The following is a 24,829-nucleotide window of genomic DNA, read 5'->3' on the forward strand; positions in this document are numbered from 1 at the left end:
GATTCGCTGCGTTTGCAACGTGGCACAGGAGACAGATTGTCCGCGCCGACCAGTATATCGCGAAATGAAAACGCATATTGAAGCTGCGCTCAAATTTCGCATTAGGGATTATCGTAATCGTCGATGAATTTTTTTCTCTACGTAATTCCTAATCTCTATATATCTGCATAATATATAATCTGTTTGTAGCGCTCAACACTAGAAAGGCACTACATCGATATAGGTGTTGGCGTCTTTCCGAATATTTAGTTTGTGGCAGATTCACGTCTACTGACATTATTTTACTTTAATCAGTGGCGTAGTCATTTCATTGCACGTATCACAATCACCCGCTTGCGATGGATACCCATTGCGATATTCATTACAATCAAATCTCGATATATAGAGAACAAGGATGTAAGGGATTATCGGACATAACGAAATGACGTTATATTTATTGTGTTACGCCTTAACTCGAATGCGTATTTCGCTGCTATCGCAGGAAGCGAATATCTGATGGCTGGGCTGAAATTTAAGCCAGGCGCCTCTATACATGCAGATTTCGTAGCGTCTGCATTACGTTACAGCCTGCATTCGCTCTCTCTCTCTCTCCTTCGTCCATGCGCAGCAACTGGGCTTCAACCCGAACCTGAAGGTGAGCCTCCAGGACCTGACGGCCCAGCTGGAAGAAGAGATGTCGTCGGTGGCCGCCGGAAACGCGTCCACCACGTACGCGTTCGCGCTCGCCTCGTACCAGCACGAGCTGAAGCACCTGAAGTGAGTGGGCGCTTTTTTTTTCATTTCTTTTGCCTGAGTGTCACTTCTGTCATACTCTACTTATTTTAAAGTTTTTAATCAAAGATATCTTTGTGGAGTTGTAAGGGCTTTTGATGGCGTGGTCAGTGGACGGGGACTGTGGATAGGGTGAATGTTCGGCGGAGGATTTTGAGTAAGGAGAAATGTGGAAAATCTGTAGAATCTGGGGAGAACCTACTAGAAATGTATAGAATCTATTGCGGAGACTACAATGTTGAGATGACTGTGAGGATGAAGATGTTCAGAGAGAAATGGCAACGTAGAGAGATAGGGAGAGGGCATAGATAAGCGAAAGGCAAGGAGGTTAACAAGGTGGAGAGGACAGATGTGGATGTGGGGTTGTGAGGGGAAGGGTTTGGGGGAGAGGAGGGCACCCTTGGCAGTTGCCTGCTGTGTAACACTGATATACACGGCTAAAAGCGAGACGCACTTTCACGTCAAAGTTTTTTTTTTTCACGTACGTCCGCGTGTCTCGATGACACGCCCGGGTGAGGGGCAGCCATGCTACGACTATCGAAGGTGACCGTCAAAATAAGTGGAGCGGAGCTGATGCTGTTATGAACCATTGCAGGTGGGTTTAGATTAGGTGCAAACCTTACCTGTCTGGTTACGCTAAGTTGGACCAAGGTTAGCTAAACCAAGTTTGGGGTTAGAAGAAAACCTAACTTAGCCTAACCAACGTTGTTCGAAACAGTGTGAGCAGCGCTCACTTCGGTGGTCACGTTTGGTGGTTTCTACGCAACGTTTCTTTGTTCTTAGTTTTCTTATAGTTCAAATTCCTTCGCGTCTTTTTTCTCTCTGCCACGTTTTGTTTTTTTTTTTTTGGTAGGACCAACTTCGAACAGGCTCGCGAGGAGCGCGACCGGCTTCGAGTGAACGTGGCCGAAGCCAACGCGAGATCCGCACTGATCGCCCAGGAAGTGGATGAGCACCACGCCCGCATGGAGAAGGCCTCCGAGAACCGGCTGCTGTGAGTTCGGCTCGCATTTCGAGCTTTACTTCTCGCGCCAAAGGTTCACACGGTGCCGGCATCGTCATTCAGAAAAAAAATAATGGGATATACTGAAATTCTATTCTCAGAATATTTTTACCGATGTGACTTCTCATTTAGAGTGCAACCGTTTTCGTTTATATATTCATGACTGGTTGGCACATGATCACGTGTGTGTGCTAAAGTTTTGTCAATTTCAGTTTTTTTTTCTGTGTTGAGAAGCATGTGTTTTTGTAGGCATTTCTAGTGACGATTGTGCTGTTATAAATTTTAACTTATCAAATGCACTTATGGATGGGAGGCCCATCTGCAGCCGCGAGCTCTGGGACGTCTTCACGTACATGTTCATTGTGGCATCGTCAATGCTCAGTAAACTGCTGCACAGGTTGTCTATTTTTTTAAACCGCGCAGATATTTTCAAACCACCTTTGCCAGCTGGTAGCATGATTCCAGTCATTGAGTTGGATTACTCAAAGAGGCGGACATTACTTGCACGATGAATCGAAATGCATACTCCGCTAAGTAAGAAGTGTCACTAATTACCTTTCTTACAGCGCATTTTGCGCCATAAGATCTGTATTCGCGAGGTTCCTTCACAGCTCGGAAAAACACTTTTATGTAGCCCGTATTGAGCAACAGAAAGGCGTATCGGGGAGTTGTTGTTGCTCCACATCGTTGCTCTTCCTTATGTTGCTCATCGTTGCTCCTCCTGATGTTGCTCCACAATTTTCTCATTGACACCTTTCATCTAGTTATAATATCGAGGAACCGAATAATTAGTAAAGTCTAATTATGTAATTAGGCGGAATGCAAATGAACAATAAATAATCCGAGTATGTCTAAGCGACGGCGAAACCTTGGTTCTGCCCGGCATACGTGGAATTTGCATATCTTTACTAATCTTGATGCGTGACAGTTGGGACACACCACCCTGTGTATACATATATGCCGACTATACGCGTGCATATCCGCCCCGTGCAGGACCCTGGAGAAGCGCCATACGGAGCAGCTGCGCGAGGTGACCGAGGAGCTGCAGCGGGAGCGGGAGACCACCACGCTCCAGCTGACGCGGCTCCGGCAGCGCAACGAGGACGAGCTGTCCGCGCTGCGCGCCGACGAGCTACGGCTGCGCGCGCAGCTGGCCACGCTCGAACAGGTTCGTCGCGGTCACGTGATCGCGGTCGACGTGTCGGCGGGACTCGATTGAGGGCTGGCCTTTTCTTTTTCTTCTCTCGGAATATCTGGAAAGATCTAGAAAAATTAAATTATGGAGTGTTACGTGCCAAAACCACTTTCTGAATATGAGGCACGCCGTAGTGGAGGACTCCGGAAATTTCGACCACCTGGGGTTCCTTAACGTGCACCTAAATCTAAGTACATTGGTGTTTTCGCATTTCGCCCCCATCGAAATGCGGCCGCCCTGGCCGGGATTCGATCCCACGACCTCGTGCTCAGCAGCCAACACCATAGCCACTTAGCAACCACGGCGGGTTGGAAAGGTCTAGTCCTCGCCAGAGTTCTTCAATCTGGAGCGGGTGGTCTGTAAGTCCACCTAGTGCACCGCCCATTTCGGCCGCTGCTGATTGGATGCAGCTGTACGAGCGGCCCTAGCCAATCAGCAGCAGCCGAAATGAACCACCCATTAGGTGGACTCTTAAAGAGTACCCCCCCCCCCCCCCAGTACTACCTTCCGCGATCGGGCAACAGGGCAACACGTGCTCGGATGTCGTTCAATTTGTGCTCTCTATCTTTTGCGTGCGCAGCCTTTAGACAGAATACGCCGTCATAGTCTGTCGGGTTCAGCCTGGGATGCTATACCGTACAGCGACAAATTTCGCCGCGTTGTGAAATTTTCCTCAGTCTGTTCAACCGCCTTGAAGGATGTGTACACTGTGTCCTATTGGGCTCTCAAAACGGAAGCATGGCGTAGTTTTCACACCGTGATAGAACACTGTGACAATTTCGCAGTATGGGCGAACGGAAGTATACCTCTGCTCTCCCGCGAGAACTCTTGCTGTCCGCGAGAACATTTAACCTCTCCCTGGCAGTTTGGTTCGGCGTACTGTGTGCAGAGTAGCAGGTGAGCGCATACTAGCGTAGACCGAGCGGTTTGCTTTCTCCCCTTGTTTCTCGATTGTCATGTCCGGGATAAATACATTGCGTAATCTCTTCTGAATTAATATTAAGAACTGACGGGAACGAAAGGTTCGATTTATCGTAAAAGAACTCTCGTGAGGATATAATGTGATAGCACATGAATATGAAATGAATAAACATATATAGATAGGGAAAGGCCTTCGCGTCGCATGACCAACGTGCCCCTTCCGGGGTTTCCAGGAGAATTGCCGTCTGGAACTGGAACTGCAGGAGTACTCGGAACGGTACCGCGAGCTTCACCGTCTGGGCGAGAGCCAGCAGAAGGAACTCGAAAGCGTCGGCCAGCTCAAGCAGAAGGTAAGCAGACGACACTTCTGCCGACGTCGAAACTTGGCCGTCTGAATTCGGCAACTCGTCTTTCGCGTGTAAATGAAGCGCATCCACGTTGTACGATACCGTGAGCCGCGGGCTTAACTTCTTAGGACCCGCGTGACTTCACAATCAATAAATCAATCGACTTTGTTTTTATTTTCTAACGGAACGCGTAGATGACGTTTTAGCGATCCTCAGATCGGCAAATAATGACGCCTTGTAACTGCCAATTTATTATATTCAATTGGAGGTTATGCCGATGTTCACACTAATAGCTTGGAAGGAATAGAGCTACTGTATATGCTACCAAAGGTAGGCAGGAAATACGCCGAACAGGCTCTTCCGGAGCGTACTGTAACCAACCTCTGCCTTTGGCATTGTCTTCGACCTCCGGAGGATGGCCGGGCCACAACACAAACGTGAGCGAAGCTGCAGTACGGACTTGTTTCTTTAGTTAGGGGACACCGAAAAGTGCTCGTTATTCGCGAAACTCGAACAAGACTTGTACAAATAATTATTTTTTTGTTCAGGCTTTTTCGTTGTTGTTGTTTTGTTTCTCCCTTCAGATTGCGGACTTGGAATCGGGCCAGACGTTCCTCAACGACGAACACTACCAGAAGATCCTGCAGGAACTCGAAGTCATGCGCAAACAGAACAAGGCAAGTTAACTGTGTACTCCTAGCTCTCGCCACTCGTCGTCTTGGCGCCGTGCATGCGCATGGTGCGAGACGGCGCCTTTTTCGCGGCCGCCTCGACGTGAGATCGCTGATTGATGATTGCCCAGAGACGCCGTGGTTTTTTGTTTATTTGATGTCGGCCCGCGTGTCTCCAGCCTGAGCTCCATCGCGCTTTCTCATCAATCAGTCGACGAATAAATATTTTTTTTTTTTCTGATGACAAAGCGATGATGTCCGATGTCGACGACCGCCCTTGTATGAGCCGTTAATGGTTGCAAGTGTCAGATTGGAACGTTAAGAAAACAAAACAACCAGAAACAAACAAACAAACCTAACAACACGAGGCCGCATTTTGTTTTGATTTCGGCTTCTTTACATTATTGTTTTCACTTGGCGTTTACCGACAAGTGGCGCATGCCGTAGAGATTCGTACGCTCGTTACTAGTGGGAACCCCGGCGCGAGTATTAAGGGGAGCCGCAAGAATGGTGGTGCAGCCAGCATGACGTGATGGCTAGCTAGTACATGGATTTGCCTTGAGTTCGTCGTTCTTTTGTCAAACGGTTTTTTGGAGTTTGCAAATGTGACGTCTTGAACAATGCAGTTCCGTTACGGATGCAGCTACTCCTAATGATTGTGCGTGTGCTCAGAAAAAAAAAAATACGTGACTTGGATATTTAGAAATGGAAAGCGTGATAGATAAGGCGACAAGAATGCCTGTAGCCGCGAGCAGGAAAAATGGACAAATCCGTGCACAGATCATCATCAATAATTGTTGTTGGAAACTCTATAGGCGGACTGGCTCGCTTGTGGGAGGTGCGTGGTTCGATCCCCCCACCGCTGGGCGCCCACTGGTCAATAGGGAGTCAGCGTCTGGCCAGGAGGTGCTGCGACAATTTGATTGTCCTACTGAAGTACGCAGAGGCCGTTCGATGGTGACAACAAGGAGACAGCGCGATAACTGGAACGCTGACACAGGCGCGCATATGCGAACTTCCGGTAACGCTCTCCGCATCTGGCCAAGTTCATTCCGTAGCAGAGCGAATTTTAGGTAAAACCTGCTCTCATACATTATAGCACGCCGAAGCCTAGTCGGACGCTGGCCAAGGGTGCCTCAGAATCGGTGTTGAATTTCCTGACGCGCGCCTGTCCTACCAAAAAAAAAAAAAAGAAAAGTGCGCCTCCATTCCACCCTGTGAAAGTGTATGTTTACGAAGCTGTGGCCGACGTTAGAGCAGCACAACCGACGTTAGACAGGCGCCGCGACCACGAGCGACGTACGTTAATTAAAGACAATTAAAAGTGCTTGTCTATATGACAACTCTAGAAGACAAGGGGATGAGTTCACTTGTGTAGGACACGGAACCGTTGACTGAATGAAGCCCGAGGCGACCCTTGTTCGACAACGGCTGATCGCTTTGTCCTTGACTGCGTCCGCTTCGGTGCGCGCAGGAGTTGAAGGACAGCAACGACGAGCTGACGCTCGAGCTGGAGACGCTGCGCCAGCAGCTCAACTCCGGCTCGGGTTCGCGCTCCTCGGCGCACGGCAAGCGGCACCGGCGCTCCGGTTCCTGGGTGTCCGACTACTCCCGCCAGGGGGGTCTCAAGCGTCGAGGCAGCGAGGCCTCTTCGTCAGGTGAGTGACGGACGGCTATGGCCGGGTCCCGGTCGGGCGTACGGTATAACGTCGAGAACTTGCCGCCGAGCTAACCTTCGTATTCGCTAGCTGGTCTGAAATCGAAGCTGTTCCTCGACTCCTTGGTGATGGCGATGCTGACGGCTAACGCCAACCCTTTGTGAATCGGGGTTTGCGAAAGTCGGTTAGCCCGTGTGAGCTATAGTTACGTGTTACCATATCATTAGCCAGCACTCCGCATATCCTTGCTTTACCTCGTGATGTTACCTGTGCCTACGACGATACCGTAATCCGTCTGTTCGCTTCCTTTCATTTCCACTAATACACACATCGTCTCTAGCTTATATCCGCATGAGACCGATGAGCGCTCCAAACAGATTTGTGCGCCAGCAATCCCCAAACCGAGTGGGAACGGTAGGCAATACAACACTGCGCTTTAATAACTCTTTCCCACGGCGAGATGTTGCTTGATAAGCACTCCGTTCTTTTGCATCTGAATGGAAACCTAGAACAACCTGGTAACATTCTTTGCGACCAGGATTTGCCCCCCACTGTCTCTAATGACCATTTCAGTGGAAAGGGAAAGGTGGCACTGAACTTTCTTGAGCCGAGGTTCTTGCGAAGGAGCGTTCTAGAATACGGGGTAACAGAGATCTTGCAGGGCTTGTCCTCAGGCTCGAAATTCCTTGTCAATTCGAACATTTCTTTTTTCTTGGCAGTTGAATCACAATGCTTGAAAGAAGAGACTGCAGCAGTTTCTGCCGTAATCTCTTGTCAAATGCATGGTAATTCTCCTGTCATAGCAGGCCAACTAGCCTGTATTTCCGTTTCAGTAAAGTACTCCCTTTTTTCTCGGAGATAGCCGGATTACGTACGCCATGCATTAGACATTCTAACTGTTATATGAGATTTATTTCTTGACGGTCTTCTTTAACCGTCGCTTTTCTTTTTGTTCAATTTTTTGGGCTGTGTGATTGTAGAAATTGTGCCGGCTTGGATATTTCGGTTATGTTTCGTTAGGTCTTATGTTATTAACTTTACCTACCATCGATGTTAGTAAAGCTTTAGGGAGGAATGTGCAATGAACTTCAACTACAAGTTTCATGTTAACTTGCTGTAACATGATTACTTGGGCTCGTTTCTCTAACTATAGCTGGCACTTCAAAATTAGGCCTGAATAAATAATTCATGACATCCAAACTCGGGCGGATATTGCGCTTGCCTATGGTAAACCATGCCCATTACATCCAAAATGCGAAAATTCACACTTTTGGAACTGCTAGCGTATTTTGATTTTTAACAATTCAATCTAGAAGGCCATTCCGAGCTTTAATGACATTGACAAACGGACATTGAAAACAAAGGTTGTTTTGTAGTTGACACAAAGTACGCTCTTGAAGGAATCGCCGTCTAAAACCTCTCTGAAGATAACAAACAGCTCGTATTTGTTATTAGAAACATAGAACTGGCATTACTCGAAGGAAGAAAAGCAGCATTAATGAGCTGTGAGGAGGAGGACCAAAGACTGCAGACGACGCTTATGATATAATCAAGAGTTTAAGGAAAACTTGTTTGGTCACGTAGCCTATTTGAAATTACACAAAGGCTTCTGGTCACTGACCGAGTCAAAAGTTAACTGAAATTTCGGAGCCCATGCGGGGCTTTCCTCGCAATGATAGATTATGTTCACTATGTCACACAATCTTCATAACGACATGGGCTCCTTATTCGCAATATAGCGGGTGTCATATAGGGTGTACCAGCTGAAGTTAGCCAAGATGTTAAAAGAAAACAAATACTTGAATCGTATGGTGCAAGAAATGATTATAAGACTAACGGTGTTTGATCGTCAGACCACTGATGACAGAACACTGAAGTCTTGCAATCGTATCTTGCACCGCGAATTTTTAAATGCATAAGCATTCCTATGCCTATCCAATGAGGAAATCTGTTCGTCTGTCCGTCACGTAAGACGAGATCACTTTCAAGACCCGCAGCAGCGACCGAATTGACCTTCGTGCTGCCTCTCGCACCAACGCGAACCAATCGGCGAGAACACAGAGCACACGAAGCTATCAGCACTCGTCGCAGTCTGTCCCCATCGCAGATCGCGTTCAAATTAGGCCCCGCAGCAGCGACCGAATTGACCTTCGTGCTGCCTCTCGCATCAACGCGAACTAAGCGGCGAGAACACAGCGCACACGAAGCTATCAGCACTCGTTGAACTCTGTCCCCATCGCAGATCGCGTTCAAATTACGGTCCTGCGCAGCGATCGAATTGACCTTCGTGCTGCATCTCGCATCAACGCGAACCAAGCGGCGAGAACACAGCACACACGAAGCTATCAGCACTCGTCGCACTCTGGCGCCATCGCAGATTGCGTTCATATTAGGACCCGCAGCAGCGACCGAATTGACCTTCGTGCTGCCTCTCGCAGCAACCCGAACCATGCGGCGAGAACACAGCGCACACGAACCTATCAGCACCCGTCGCACTCTGTCCCCATCGCAGATCGCGTTCAAGATGGGGCCCGCGCGGCCGCGCCATACGTAGCCGCGGCCGGTAGGGAGTTGATAATGGTTCTCATCGAGAGGAGGCGTCTACTGTTCAATTACGTCACGTACTACATTGTTGCGCTGTATACACTGTATACACTGTTAAATTACGACACGTACTACAAGCGCGCGTCGGCGGCCAGTGTTGTTCTTCCATGAAGCAGCAGCATCGTCATTCAAACTGACCAGCATATATAACATGTGTGAGCATTGCTACTACTCGCCTCTTCTTCGTCTCATTCTGGTCTCAGTTACCATTTCGGTGTCGCAACCGCGCTTCTCTGTTTCATGATTCTTTCGCACACTTTCTCGCAATTATACCGAATACAGCAAGCATATGACGACGAAACAGCAGGCGGTTCGTAGCAAGCGCTTTAGCATCATTTATATAACTCTCACAGGAGATTCCCCATGTAACTTTTTTTAAAAAATCGTTTCTTCTCTGCGAACAACTTGGCTAACGTGAGCTGGGACACACTGTACTGCTATGCCTCTCGAGTTATAAACGACTCAAAATAGCAGACGACGCAGTCTCGTTCATTATAACTACTCCGCGTGACCTGTAGCGTAATCGAGACAAATCGAAAGAAGCCAGAGGGGAATAAAAGAATACCAAGAAAATAATAATCAATAAAACACTCAGTGTTTCGCGGTTCTGTTATCCTCGGTGTGCGTTCACGCTTCCGGTTCCGGCGAGCACGTTTCCGCGGTTTTCATCGAGCCATCGTTCAAGCGTGAAATGAAGACGGAAAACGTGCTTTATATATATATATATATATATATATATATATATATATATATATATATGACGCACGCTCCCCTTTCCCCCTTTTCTTTTTTTTTTTTTTGTCGGAAGTTGTGCCCGATTTATTGGGACAGTACCTTCTTTCGTATATTCGGCCTCGTTTCGTATATCTGTCTTGAATGCCTCTCTTTGACGTTTTACGTCATCTTTAACTTGTGCGTATATTTGGCCCGCCGTATACGCTTCTGCACATCTATGCGACTTCTGCTCTTACTTTGTCCGCTTTCCTTTTTTTTCAATTTTCTTTTGTTAAACTCTCGCTTTTGTTTTAGCCACGGTGTACGTATCTGCTTCTTCGCAACTGGAGCACTTCGCCTTCGTCGTCTGTATCACTGTTGTCTGTTTCACGATTGTCGTCTGCTTTAACCCACAGCGTTCCTCTTCCTCGCCTTCTTTTTTTTTCATGTAGTCTGCTTGCCACCACATTCTATATATGCACGTTCATTCTTTTTTTCTCTCTTGGGAGTAGGGCACAGTCGTGTGCTGCTTGGAAGCATACGTTTCCTGCGCTAGCGAACGGAATTGTATTGGCACCGCCGACACTGTTTTTCTTTAGTAATTTCTTTTTTCCGCGGCAGTTTTTCTCAACCCTCGCGAGGCGGCGCCGTTGAGAACCTTGCACCTGAGCGCCCCCTGGGTCACATTCGTCATTTCCAGACGACATGGAACACTGCGACGCAGAGGTGGCGTTGTTTTTTTTTTTTCTTGATTTATCAGGATACGCCCTGGTAAAGTGTTCTTGTAAAATAAAATAACTTAAACACAAGGCGGCAAAGCCACGGTATTTCGCGTCTTTGCCCAACCCAGGAACTCGACTGATTCAAATTTTTCTTTTATTTTCTGCTTCAGCCTTGAGGACGCCGGCTGCTGTCGGTGTTATTTATAGGCGTCATCCGTCTAGTTAGTTCCGTAAAAATTCTGGTGACATGTTTCCTTGGCGCTTAATCTCGGCGTCCTTTATGTTTCCCGAGTTAACTGTTTGGTTCTTGTTATAGTAACGCCAGCACCGCAAAGTTCATCGCTGTACTTGCGTTTCCGTACTTTAAGCTTGAAATATCCCGCGTTATTCTTTTTTATTTACTCTTACAGCCGTTCGTTGTGATTTCCTGACGCCAGGACGGGATGGAGAAGAATTGGGAGAAACTAAGGGGCTCAATTTTTTTTTAGCAGCAACGATGTGAACTCAACTGATACAAAAGCCAAGAAAAGCATACGACTAATTAAACATTTTTTTCTTGGGGGCGGGAGGAGCTCCCGGCTGAAATGCAGCCCTAATAGGCTGTGCCCAAATCCACGTCCCAGTGACGGTGTCCTCAACCAATCTCGAAGGTCATGCTCTCGTAGACTGCTTTCGCAGGAAGCAGTTGCAGAAAAGTAAACGCATCATAGACGACGTGTTTCGGACAGTACCTATTATCACTGAGGGTTGAAGTTGCGAGAAAAATTGAAGGACGCGCGATTTCCCGAACTCGCTGTCTCCGCATCACACTCACGATGCACGAAAATTTGACAATACTACGGTGGCTTACCTCCCCCCCCCTCCCCGTCCGCTTCCTTGTGTAATTTGTATGCATGCACTGAAACCTAGAGCTAGGTGTGTTTGCCAGCGCCACTCATGGTCATGATGGCGTCGAATGGGGAACGCCCTTGCAGCAGCATGCGTCATGTAGTAGGTGATCCGATTGGAAACAGACGACTGCATGCAGGCTATGCAACAAGTACCAGAAGTCGTCTGGTACCACTGGTCTAGTAGATTTTTCTCGTTCTTTTCTTTCAAAAGGGTTGCCAACATTTTATTTTGAACGAAAAACTGCACAACTTGTCCATTTCTAGTGGCGCTGTTCTTGTTTTAAACCTTTTTTTTGTGTGTATACTTACCGCTTATTTTACAACGCTTCTTCACTTAACGCTCTACCCCTCTACTTTGGTAAACAGGCTCTCTAATCCTGATGGTTTTTGTTGATAATCCCTTTGAAATGAAGTGAGACGGTGATAAACAATCCCAGAGCCTACGTGAGGTAATCAAATTTTACTACAGTGGCGAGGTAGGTTATCCAACGCCGCCTGTCTGCACTATTCATATATATATATATATATATATATATATATATATATATATATATATATATATATATATATATATATATATAACTTAACGCGCCTCCGCGATTTCTGGGTGTAAATATTACAACGGTTGCTCGGGGAGCGTTGCTACAGTTGCTGTGTAGGCCTCCTTGTGGGTCCCTAAAGGGAGCCTATACAGTAACTCTAAGCGTTACTTACTAGAGGGACCTTCTTCATTTGAATAGAGGGGTCAGAGAAGGGTGCTATGCTTCCCTGGGTAAATAACTGTTAACACCGCCCCACCGTTTCATCCATCCGTCTGTATGATGAAGTCGAGGAAGAGCTTCGTACCGTTCACTAAATTCATGGTCTATGAACCTCACGCGCAAACGGCTTTTACACCATCCTGCACCATCGCGAGAGCATATTGTTGGCATAGTTGGTCGCCATTTACTGCAAGAAAGATTTGCACACAGCAAGGTCGTCGTCGGTTTCTATACTTACGGTGTATTAGTCTTTTTGTGTCGGTAAATATGTCGTTCTTCCCATTCTTTAGCACCCTCTCAACTAACACCGTCCCAGTAAAAGGAACTGAGTGATGTGCAGACGTGTCAAAAAGGTCAAAAGAACAACAACAAAAAAGCTTAATGAAACGAACGTTGATCTGTATGGTCTTTCACGCTATGTTACCTCATACTGGTGTCTTACTCAGTGCCTTCGTTGTCTTTCTGCTCCCGGTTTCCCCGATTTCCCAATCCCTCTTTCCCTAATTTCTCCCGTATTCCTGTCCCGCCCCTACCTGCACCGCAGAGGAGTCGGATGACGACATCCCTATTGCCGGCAAGATTCGCAAGCGAGCCGGCTTCTCCGCGAGCACTGGCTCTGAGGGTAAGGTTTCTTCACTTCCTTTCTTCTTTGTCTCTCAATCTTGAGCACGTTTACTTCTTACTTCTCAACCATATCTTAGTTCATAATCTCGTTCGCGTTCACGAGGGGTCTCCGTTTGTCTTCGCCTTTCTTTACCCGCGACATTATGTGCGGGAAAAAAGGAGGCTAGAACGTGAAGCTCCTTAACGTCCTTCCTTATAATATAATTTTTTTTTCTCTGTCTTTCTTGGAGCCCACTTACACTTGAGTTGGTTCAACCATTTTGTGGGGTCGTTCATTTCGTACTGCACCCTTTCATATCTCTCCGCCTTCATTTGGTTTATTGTTCTTTCTCTCGTTGCTTCTTTTCTATTCTCGCTTGGCTCGCTGCGTCGCTGGCCATAATTTTCATTGTTTTAGCTTCCTGTCTGGTCTTCTTGCTTGTCGTCTGCTCTTTTCTTCTGTTTCCGTTCTTCGCCGTCGTCTGCTTCCGCCGCCGCCGCCGCCGTCTGCATCGTCTGCATTCCTCTTCTGTCTTCCATAACTGCCGTCCGCGCCGCCGCCATTTTGCCGCCCATAGGCCGAGACTCTTATTTTTTTCTTATTTTTTCTCCTAAGCTGCCCTATAATACCCGTTGACTTATGCGCCCCACTTCGTGGCGAGCGGCCTCTCTTTCTGCTCTCTGAGCAGCAGCGACCCAACTTTTCTTGCCGAGAGCCTTCCCTTATATACCACCATTCCAGACGCCATCACGTTTAACTTTGCTTTGTCTTCGGCTCAAGCCTTCTTTCTTACTTCTGTTTCGCGTTCGCGTCCCGCTCTTCCGCGTTTCGTGCGTTCGTTTGTGTCATCTTTCGTCTCTCGGCTTTCTCACCACCTCACCTGTGCTGGTCAGACCATCATTTCTCGCTCATTGCGTTGATTGCATTACAATTTGGGTTTTTGTTTTCGCCTTATGATCGATGTATCATCGCCATAAGATCCGAGTGGGGGGTTGGATTTTGTGTCTCTTCATCCCCCCGCGGTTCATATATATGTGTATATATATATATATATATATATATATATATATATATATATATATATATATATATATATATATATATATTGCCGGCATGTGGCGCTGCCCGCAGTATGTCGGTCCCTCGGCGTTCCCTCGACTGTCCGTGCTTATGTTCCGCTTCGTCGCTTATATGAACGAGGGAAGTTTGTTTAATTCTTTTATTTGTGATTTGGCGTGCACATTTGTGCGTACATATAGCCCTTCTTTGCCAGCTTGAGTATGTTGATCATCGTTTGCTTCCGTTCTCTTTTACTTTTTTTCGCTTTATTTGTATCATTCGTTTCGTTTCACCGCGCGTTACCATTATAAAACGGCGAAAGAAAAAAGAAACGAACGAAGGAACTGAGTCCCGTTCTCAGTGGTCTTCATAATACGGGCTCCGTTATCTTTGCTCCTTTCTTGGATCGCGAAGAGGCGGGCGTGTGGTATACGGTGAAATCTAATAGCGCGAATGGGAAGTTAACCGCGTTCTCTTGGGACGGCTTTTCTCGGGCTCTGGCCGTGTCTCTCCTCCACTTCCAAAGTGGCGGCTGCTTCTTCAATGTCGTCCCCACTTTGCCGCCGACTTTACCGCTGGCGTCGTTCTGTCCCTAACCGCTTGTGGATGCTGTGCGCCGCCTTGCTCGTTATATTCGTGCGTATCGCGATCGGTCCTAGGCTCCGAGCTTATTTCTTAACTCTTTCTTTTTTTACCTTTATGAACGTTGGCGTGCATGTGTTGTCACTTTGCACTCTCTGTGCATTATCCCCTTCTCCCTCCCGCTCCCCCACCCCCGCCCGCTTGCCCATCACCTTGCCGAGAGATTGGTGAGATCCTTTACGCCACCTTTACGAAGGTTTCTTAATATATTTGAAGGTGTTATTTTGTTTTCTAAGAAACTGCTGGGGAGTCGATTTCTGCCGTGTCAACTTCTACCTGCAGTTACACGATTATACGATCCTGTGGCGGTCGCCTATTTAGGCTGTAACCTTTGTTTATTGTTTTTGGATTTTCATTGGCTTTTATACATACTTTTTGTAAATTTGTGTGATAAAGCAGGCTGTACATTGGTGCGTTGCTGTTTTATTTCTTAAGAAAATAGTCAAATTAACTAAAATTGGTGTTAATTACCTTGTTGGTTGAAACATTTTTCTTCGTTTAAATGACTGAAATAATGAATAAAAAATTTATACCTGCAGCAGCTGTACGCAGTGCTTAGAGCTACATGTTTTTCTACTTTACCGAGCACGTGTTCTGTTTATATAGCTAAGCTGGCGAAATTTGAAAACTGTGTGAACATTTTGTCAGAATAATAATGATACTAATAACAATAATAATAGTAGTAAGCTTTGTTTGTGCTGTTTCTTCTGTGACTGAAGTTGTAACGCTGCCACTAACTCTTTCCGCCTTACAGTACCTTACATTCTTAAACGGAACGCTTAGCTGGTAACGGAGCCAGTACAGTTAAAACTCGATATAATGAAACCCGATTTTACGAAGTTCCCGATCTAACGAAGGAATTTTCATTTCCCCCGCCGGTACCCATCAGGTCCAGTGTTGTCGTCAACCTGAATTATCGAAACTAGCTTGCGTTAAACCCGATTTAACGAAACTTTTCCGCAGATAAACGAGTAGAAAAAAAGAAGCTGCGATTTCTTTCGAATTTTCACGAAGACGGGTTTTTCTTTAAGCGTGCTCTCATTTCATTTCATTTTATTACCTTAAAGACCCCGTTCGGGGTATTACATAAGGGGTGGTTAACATGTGAACATAGGAAAAGGCAGGTGTTACATTGAAATACAAGTTTCAACAGTTTCTAGAAATTGTGAATGACATGTGATGGCAGCGACAATAATGGGTAGGTCGTTCCAGTCCTTGGCAGCTCGAGGAAAAAATGATGATTGAAAAGTGACAGTTCATGTTCGAGGACGAGAAACTTGGAGTTGATGGCTGGTGCGCTGTGACATGCGTGAAGATGATGGCGTGACGTAAGGCGGGCGGCTTAGTGAGCTGTAAAAAAATTTGTGATAAAGAGAGAGCGCTATCGCGTCAGAACATCTAGGCACCTTAGTCACGGCCCCTAGCTTTATTTTGACGGGGCTGTACGCCGCACCCATGCACGGAATAACGGACTCGGGAGTCGGTAGTGTTTTTTCGTACCAGGTGGCGCTGGGTGATGAGGATAGCTATATAGGGGCTTGCTGGTGCGGCATATCTTATTTTGTTGTAGCGCAAGCTGAACAAGGACAACAGAAAGGCACATCTGACACACACAGAGCCAACTTTCAACAACAGATTTATTTCCCGTTCTCGTCGCTGTGTATACACCCTCGAAACGTCATAGAACACGTGTAAAATTTCGGTAAACGCGTGGTTCGGTAAACGTGTCGCTTACGTGTGGTTTCCAGTTTATTTTTACCGAAATTTTACACGTGTTCTGCAACGTTCGGAGGGCGTATATTCAGCGACGGGAACGGGAAATTAATTTGTTGAAAGTTAGCGCTGTATGTGTCAGATGTGCCTTTCTGTTGTCCTTGTTAAACTTGCGCTACAACAAAATAAGGCGCTAGTGGCAACGGTGATTGGGCCGCCCTTGCGTGCTTTCTACACGCGCAAGCTTGGGTTAGCGGCAAGTATAGTGCCGTGGTACCTTTTCGGTGTCGCTACGTTACAATGTTAGATTTCGAAGGACCGGAAAAAATTCCTTACTGGGTTTTCCGAACTTCCCGATTTAACGAAATAATTCGAGCGTGGCCATGACTTCGTTAAATCGAACTTCAACTGTATAGCTCAAAACATTTTCGCTTTAATCAAGGCAAGAGACTTGCCGATAGTACACATTAAGCTGACGTCTACGCATTAAAATGTTGTTGCCATGCTTTCAGCCCATACTTCAGCCGTATTCGGTAACCAAGCGCTAATTGTGTGTTCCTTTTGAAAGGTACTGAACTGTACACACTGCGTCACTGTGAAAGAGAACATTTCTTCTCTATGCCCCCCCCCCCCTCGAATTACTGCAACTTCCTTCAGCGCAGGAATGGAGACAAAGGGTAGGAACAGAAAGGTAGATGTCGTGTTCCCTTTAACAATGTCGCATCCTGTACTCCGTATTGCTCATGCGTGCTACTCTCCGTATCGCTGCTTTCTTCTTCTTTTTTTTTTCCTTCTTCATTTCTGCTGCGCTTTCTAATCGTCAGGTGTAAGACGTTCTGGCAATGGTCTCAGATGCATTGAGAGGCGACTGTTGTACTTGTTGGCGCCGTTGCTTTAAAACTTTCCTTTGGCGAAGCTTGCCGAGTGCAAAACGGCGATGTGGCATGGCTTGTTCCTGTGAAACGTGGTGATGGCCGAATGACTTTTCCTCTCTTCTAACGCAACTTCTTTGCAGGTTTGTGGCACGAACTCACGCTCGCTCACTCGTCTCATAGTAAGTCGTTTAACTTGAACGCAGTGCTAGTTTGTCTTTAGTTTCTTTTTTTAGTTTTGCTTTAAAGCGCTTAATGGCATGGCACGCTTCTTACTCGCTGCGTTGTCGTCTATGTGTGGCAGGCTGTAAAGCGTCATTGATTGCAACACATTTTATTTATTTATTTATTTATTTATTTATTTATTTATTTATTTATTTATTTACTTATTTATTTATTTATTTATTTCTGCCCAGCGGGCGCAGATTTTGTCGTTGCTGTTTACGGATTTCTCTTACGGATAATGAAAGTGTCATTTTTATGGAATTACTGATTAAAAAAGAAAGAGGGAACCCTGACGCCGCAAGATGTGCGGCATCGGGATGGCTGAGGAGCTGTTTTCCAAATCACCTAGTTCGCGGTAATTCATTTTCTGGCACTGACTATTCTTTTTTTTTTTTTTTTTAGTGACGTGCTTTCTGTTTCTGAAACTCGAACCTCGTGGAGAATGGGTCGCAGTGTGACGTGGGAGAAAAGCAGGAATGCTAGGAAGATCGGAAGCCTCCCTCATAATTAATTTTAGCGTTCTATACGTAAATTCGATAGGCGTTTGTTTCTTTAGGAATAAAGAAACATTCCTCTTACCATATTATCGTCCCACCGAAGACCACCGCCTGTAAATCACGAATAAGGCGTACGAATTAACGCATAAGCATTAGTTTCTAAAGTCTATATGCACGACTTTATGTTGACTCTCGCTGTCCGTTGGCGAAAGCGTCTCCATATTTAACTAAGACAGTACATATTTGCAGTTCAATTGTAAGATAGCTTGGGGATAAATAAATCTGCAACCCCTCTTGCCAAATTAAGATGTAGCGCTCAAGTACTAGTGGAATATCATCCTCTAGACGGAAGGGCACTTGTAATTTTACATTAGGAACCAAAGTCTGCGTGTATGTACACGGCGTGCTTTCATCGACGACTGCTTCTGATTACTGGAACATAATAGCTTTTTTTTTTTTTTTTTGCTGAGGAAGTTTAATAGCAGTAGCAAATTCTTTAGTTCAATACGAAATATATGGTAATACAGCAGTATACAGCAATACAATATATTGTGAAAGTGCGTTTGGCTGCATTGCGTACACACACGTGCCCGACTGGTGACGTCATCGCCGATTGCTCGAATGAAGGCGAAGACGTTCCGGGGCTCGAACGTTGCGCGCGGTTTCGTCGTGAGAGCAACGCCTGCAATTTTCAATTTCATATAAGTCGAGGCAATCAATCGTCCGCGACCGCTGGTTCCAAAGAAATAACTGCGCCGCCATTAGCTCGCCAGGCTGTCTCGCAGGAAAGCTAGGTTTACAGTCGTAAAACACGTTTCCAGAATTAGTTAACAAGAATTTAACTGCTGAACTGATTGATTTTAAGTTTGCACGTCGTAGTGGCAGAATTGTAGACCGCCAGAGCACTGGACGCATAAATTTCTTGCGAGAAGCTTTGCACCTGTAGCATCAATTTGAATATATATATATATATATATATATATATATATATATATATATATATATATATATATATATATATATATATATATATATATATGCCCAAGTTCATGGACGGATTGATAGCCGTCGCCGTAGCATAATTGGTAGTGCAACGCACGCGTAATACGGAGGTTGTGGGGTTCGGCTCCCACCTGCGAAAAGTTATCTTTTCGTGCACTTTAATTTCCCTTTTCTTCATTTCAGCATCAACTACACCTAATTTCTTCGATACTTTCCTTGGCTTCATTGTCTGTTGGCTTTATGTGGTCACGATTACCAAAAGCGAGCCCCTCGGTTCTCTTTCTGCTCTCGTGTATATATATATATATGTGTGTGTGTGTGTGTATATATATATATATATGTATGTGTGTGTGTGTTTGTGTGTGTGTGTGTGTGCATTCTTAACGTGCCAGAGCAAATGTCTATTTATCGGTAGTCGTTCCACGTTGCGGGCACTTTAACGACTTCCGCTGTTGTGACGACTGTTGCTTTTTCCATCCCATTCTTCGGCAACACTTGCCCTTCATTTCTTTCGGCACGTAGAAGGGTGACTCGGCTATAGTATGTGTAATGTAACAACAACAACAACAAAAGAAAGACGCCAGCCTTCTCGGCTTCCTCTGGCATGATCGCCTAGGCACCAGCAGCAGAGCACGTGACCTCCAACATCGCAGTGCACGGGTCCAGCGTGCTACGTGGCACGTGGCACAGCGCCGACCACGCATACTCCCTTCCAGCATCCCTATAATTGTCATCACAACAATAAAAAAAGTCTTATCAGTAACCTCGATCGTGAAGTACCGTGCTCCACTGGGATGCGACACACCCTATAGTGCTTATTGAGTACGCGTCACTTCGCCGACCTCGCGTAGTGTAAGTTAACGAAGGTTAAATACAGGGGCCTCTAGTCCAGCCAATGCGTAACGACATCCGGGATGCGTGTTCCACGGTATGGAGGAGGAGGAGGAGGAGGAGCAGGAGAGCTCGCCCCATTGTGCGCCGCGCTAATCCTTCCGCGAAGCTTCGGTGAATCCTTCTGCGTGAAAAACGTGCATTCTGCTCGTTTTTTCGGGCTCAACTATGCAGGGCCGGGCTTGTCGTGCTTGCTAGACGTGTAATTAACAAGACGCTCTGAAGAGAAAAAAAAACAGCTGAAGCTGTATTGGTAAATTACCCTTCAACAGATACCAAAGAAAGAAAAAAAGGCCACTCTTACCGTGAAAGGAGACTCAGCAAGCTAGAAAAGACGCAGGGAATAAAGACTAGTGGCGACGCCACAGTAATGTTCGGGCACCAACTCGCCATGGTGTCATGGATTTTGGCATTGTTTGCTCGGGCCTCGTTAATTTTCCGCGAGTAAAGATATGGCCTGTTCATCGTATTTTTAAAGAGGGCCAGCGAGAGAGGGAACTTGGCAGTTTTCGGGGATTTTTGTGGTGCCCAAAATGGCCCAACTGCCGAAGAACACGTTGAAATCCGTGACGTCACGCGAGGTACCGGTGCTTTGGTTACGGCGCGAAAATCTAAAAAAAAAAAGATGAAACTTTGATTCTACATTTTCTACTCTCTTAATCGACCTATTACCACAAAATTAACGACAATATTGTTTTGAAGGGATGCTTTACCATTCGGAATTAATTTTTCGTTTCTCTTTAGTGTCCCTTTACGCATGCGATAGATGACGCTGAGCGCCTGTCGGAATAACGAGACGTGTACTAAGGAATAATCGCCTGCTGCAGAGCATCGTATGGCGGGAGGAGTTTAGACAGTGTTCGCGCCGCGTACGCCAGGGGGCGCTGTTGGCACATGGAGTGTAAATTATTGGAGTGCAGTGAAGAGCTTTTGTAAAGACTTTACGTCTCCCTTAGGGTTCGTGCTTCACCTCAGTGACCCCGCGTAGCGCAGTGCAACGAAAACTGTGCGACTCCGGCGACGAGAACCGTCCGCATAGGCAGAAGGGTTTGTCGATAGCGCTACGCTGACTCATCTGTGATAATTAAAACAGTGCCGGGATCGGAAGCATTAGCGAAAGACAGTGGGTGAGTCGTTCTCATGTTTCACGTTCCCGAGCGTCTGACGGGAGTCCGTGTCGTAACGCCGGCCGTGGAAAGCTAGGCACTGTCTCGGTATTGCAAGATATTAGACGATGTGTCTGAGATTTTGAAGTTCTTCGGTAATACGGTTGCGTGACTCAAGGCTGAGGCAATGACCCGTCCCTGCGAAAGGTCTTAGCCCCCTCTGGTGTACTTGGGAGGTAAGCTAACGACGACGGTAATGGAGACGTTGAAGACGCGTAGCTTTGACTGAACTGCACGGCCCGACTTGGTGAGACGGCCTTTAATACGGATCGATCATGAGGTGTTCGTGAGTACGAGGAGTTCACAAAAAGGCGGAAGATAAAGACGGATAAATCGGGAAATAAGTTTATCACTGAGAACCTCATGGGTGATACGTGAGTATATGCAGTTAGGACCCTTGAACTCGTGACTTATTCCAGAGATCCATGGGTTTAAAGCTAATGATTATTTACTATTTGTTGTACCATCTACAAATGCAACACGAACGCATAATTGGAACGTTACGCACGCGTATAGGGTAACAAATAAATTTGCAATGCGAAGAATAGCACAGGCGGGGCAAGGCTGGTGGTATAAGCAACGTGGGTTTTAAAAAGAAGGGGAATACATGTGTTAGCGCTGTTACAGTATTCAAAGCAAACGGATAAACAGTTTCTTAATTCCTTGCGTCTTCGAGTTGGGAAGGAAGTAAGTTGCGAGAACGACGAAATCGTGCGAAACGACGGCGCAGGCATCCTGCCCTGCGTGGCCGACGCGTACCAGCTGACCCTGGACGCCGACGAGCTGGGCGAGGCGCAGCGGGAGCCGCTGGAGCGGCTGCGGGCCCGGTTCGAGCAGGCGCTGCGCGACATCGAGGAGCGCTGGCGGCAGCGGGTCACCGATCTCGAGGCGCAGCTGTGCGGCCAGCCGGAGGTGGACAAGGACTCGATCGACTGCGCCCAGTCGACGATCGCCAAGCTGCAGGACGAACTGAGCATGCGCAGCGTGCTCGCCGAGCGGCTGCGCGCCGACGTCACGGCGCTCCAGAACCAGCTCGCCCAGCAGAGGGAGCAGCTGGCCGCGGAGCTGTCTGCCCGGGAGCATGAGGTGGCGCAGCTGGGCGAGATGAAGAGGGCCTCCGAGACCACCGCGCAGGCGCTGCAGGCGAGTGTTATGCGCTTCGTACGCGGCTGCGCGTCCTCTCGATGTGCCCAAGAGTAAGCATTTAAACGAGGGAGAAAGTGGAGGGGGGGAGGGTTGTAACGACAAATGAGGGCAGCACGCCTACCCAGAACCTTATCGCTCTGACAAATTAACTCAAGTGTGACACGAATGTGGAGAGTTGCGAGCGTACTCCGAGGTACGAGTAGAGCCGAGCCCGCGAGTATTGAGAGACGATTGCGAGTGTTTGACCAGAAAGGGTGTGTGAGTCGGTTGTTCCCATTTATTCTTATTGGCACCTCATAAGGGGTCAGTGGGCACTGTTTGGCCATTCGTAAAGTTAATTTGAGCACTCAGATCTGGGAGTGGGCAGTGTGAGAAGGGACGGTTGTTGAGTGGGTTCTGGGAGCTTGTGAGTGGACCTACCCCGAAGTGGGCACGAGCCGTACGAGTTCCCATTCTAAAAAACGTAAGGAAGAAAGAAACGGTGAGTCGGCTGTTCCCAATAGTGCGTGTGAGCACTCGGAGATGACAGTGTGAGCACTCGGAAGACCGAGCATAGATTGGCCAGATCCAGAAAACTTGTCTCCGGACATTGCTGTGTATTGGTAAGCGGCAGGGAACCGACGTGTGAAAGGGGAATCAAAGGTGGGACTTTAGGAGTTGTAAGAAGACACTGCTGTGGCATGAAATGGAGACCGTAGATTCGCGAGCGCACTTTCTTCGGTGTTGCGCATCCCTCGCTGTCACTGTTTCGAAAATACGGCGAAACTACGACTTTTATTTCCCTGTGACCTGCCAATGAAACAATGTTACGGATGATAACGTGATACCTGCCATAGACGCCGCGAAAGCTTTCTGACCTGTCCTAGAACGGCTATCGTTGCGAACGATAGCCCTGTCTATTTCTTCGGGCGTACTACGGTCTCTAGCCAGCTTCACTCGCCCGCGACGCCTAGCACTTCCAGCTCGTCCCCGTACGAAAACAATTTCCTGTGCCTTTTTTCTTTCATCTTTGCGACGTGACCATCGTTGAAGCTGATGTTTTCGCTCCGCAGGCCAAGCTGGAGGAAGCTCAAAAGAATGCTGCGGACGAGTGGAACAGCAAGCGGGAAGCTTGGAACGCGGAGCGGGAAGCGCTGCTCGCGAACATCGAGGTGAAGGCGAAGCAGCTCAACGAACTCAAACGCTCTCTGGCGGAAGTGACCGCTTCGAGCGGGACCATGGGTCGCCTGCAGGGTGACGCCGAGGCTTCCTCGGCGGCTGGCGTCGAGGGCGGGACGCCCAGCATGCAGGCCATGTACGAGTCCAAGCTGGCCGAGGTGCGCTGTCAGGTCGAGCAGGACCTCGTGCGAAAGGTGAGGAGCCGCTGTTCTCTCCACTCCTTCTGAAGATCTGGCACGCCCCCTTTTAGGAGTCGCACGATGGTGACGCAGCAGTCCGCGTGCTTGTCTGCTTCTTCGCTTACTTGTTATACGTCGGCAGACAAGAGTAATCCGTGTCCACGTCCTTGCCTATGCCTGTAGCGATCCCAGCTCAGTTTCTTTTTTTTTTTTCTGTCGCGCCTCGATCGTAGAAGACTGCCTTTCTTCAGAAATTTCCTTGGTTGTCCCTGTGATGAGGAGTTAGTCAACATGGGTACGCCGTTCTTATCTACTGTTTCCGTTTCCTCGTTTATTTTCTTCTACGTCAGCAGAACCCACGATCAGGAGAAGACACTGCGCTTAAATAAAACTGCTCCGTGGTTCTCACGACGAGCAAGCTGCTCGACGGCCACACCTTCACTCCTGTGCAATTAAATGGCGGCCGAAAAGATCAGGTTACAAAATTTTCTTTCGGGAATGTATTAGGGTAGTATAACTTAGGTTGGGGTAGGTAATGCGCAAGGCTACTTCAGTTATAGATGCATTGGAGTGCAGGGACCACTTCAGTGCGGTGCGGCACTTCCATCGACTTTCTTAGATTCAGGTGGAGTGTCGAGTAAAGAAGCGTTCTAGAGGGCAGGGTCGGCACCCGCGAGAGTCTCTCGATCCATGCCGCAAGGTAGCAAACCACACATGCGTCTATTTGTACCATCTCTGGTTTCGTCTCCTTCGCGCTCTCTCTCTCTCTCTCCTTCACGTTGGTAAACTTTCCGCCTCTCCAAGGTTCGCACCGACGTGGAGCGCGAGCTCCGCACCAGCCTGGAGCAGAACCTGAGGCTACAGCCCAGCCGGCGAGACAGCGACCCGCAGTCCCAGCTCAGGAGGCCGCAGGATCTGACCGCCCAGCTGACCGAGGACATCTGCCAGTTGCTCAGGCAGTGCCTGCGATGCGGCGCGTGGAGCACCACCACTGCTGCCGCTGGCACCGACGGTGACGTCGAGACGCTAGGGGGCGCTCGCAACCAGCCCGGCACAGGGGGCGCTAGCAGCACGCCAAGGTAGGCATTGCAAAAAAATACTGTAAGAAAGAGAAAGCAGATCACAGTACAATAACATAGTTTAGCACTTATCAACGTTGATGAACACATACATGTTAACTTCACACTAAAGCTGGTCTTGAAAGGCCGAACCTGATGTCATCGACATTATCTGGACGCCATGATGCAGTACGAAGTTTGCTTGTTTGCTGACACCGCCTAGAAATAAGGCTACATATGCGACGCTGTTCGTAAAATCAAAAGTTCTGCGACCGCTTCACCTGGCTGCGCTCGCGTGTAGCAGTAGTAGCGATTACAGAAACGGAACGAGCCTGTTTATCATGACGTCATTATACGTGA

The 24,829-nt window shown here is 47.5% G+C and overlaps 1 protein-coding gene across 1 annotated transcript in view; it reads left to right on the top strand.

Moving 5' to 3' along the window:
• Window positions 1-24,829, top strand: part of LOC142588871 (uncharacterized) — a 517,173-nt gene that overhangs the window by 482,317 nt on the left and 10,027 nt on the right. Inside the window, exons 10-20 of the mRNA XM_075700690.1 lie at window positions 608-756; window positions 1,625-1,765; window positions 2,768-2,942; window positions 4,124-4,240; window positions 4,822-4,914; window positions 6,383-6,566; window positions 12,802-12,879; window positions 17,291-17,329; window positions 21,650-22,114; window positions 23,107-23,426; window positions 24,216-24,490. Coding sequence (XP_075556805.1) covers window positions 608-756; window positions 1,625-1,765; window positions 2,768-2,942; window positions 4,124-4,240; window positions 4,822-4,914; window positions 6,383-6,566; window positions 12,802-12,879; window positions 17,291-17,329; window positions 21,650-22,114; window positions 23,107-23,426; window positions 24,216-24,490 — 2,036 coding nt within the window. The remainder of the gene's footprint in view (window positions 1-607; window positions 757-1,624; window positions 1,766-2,767; window positions 2,943-4,123; window positions 4,241-4,821; window positions 4,915-6,382; window positions 6,567-12,801; window positions 12,880-17,290; window positions 17,330-21,649; window positions 22,115-23,106; window positions 23,427-24,215; window positions 24,491-24,829) is intronic.

Source organism: Dermacentor variabilis, chromosome 7 (genome assembly GCF_050947875.1).
Source record: "Dermacentor variabilis isolate Ectoservices chromosome 7, ASM5094787v1, whole genome shotgun sequence".
In the NCBI taxonomy this organism is placed as follows: domain Eukaryota; kingdom Metazoa; phylum Arthropoda; class Arachnida; order Ixodida; family Ixodidae; genus Dermacentor; species Dermacentor variabilis.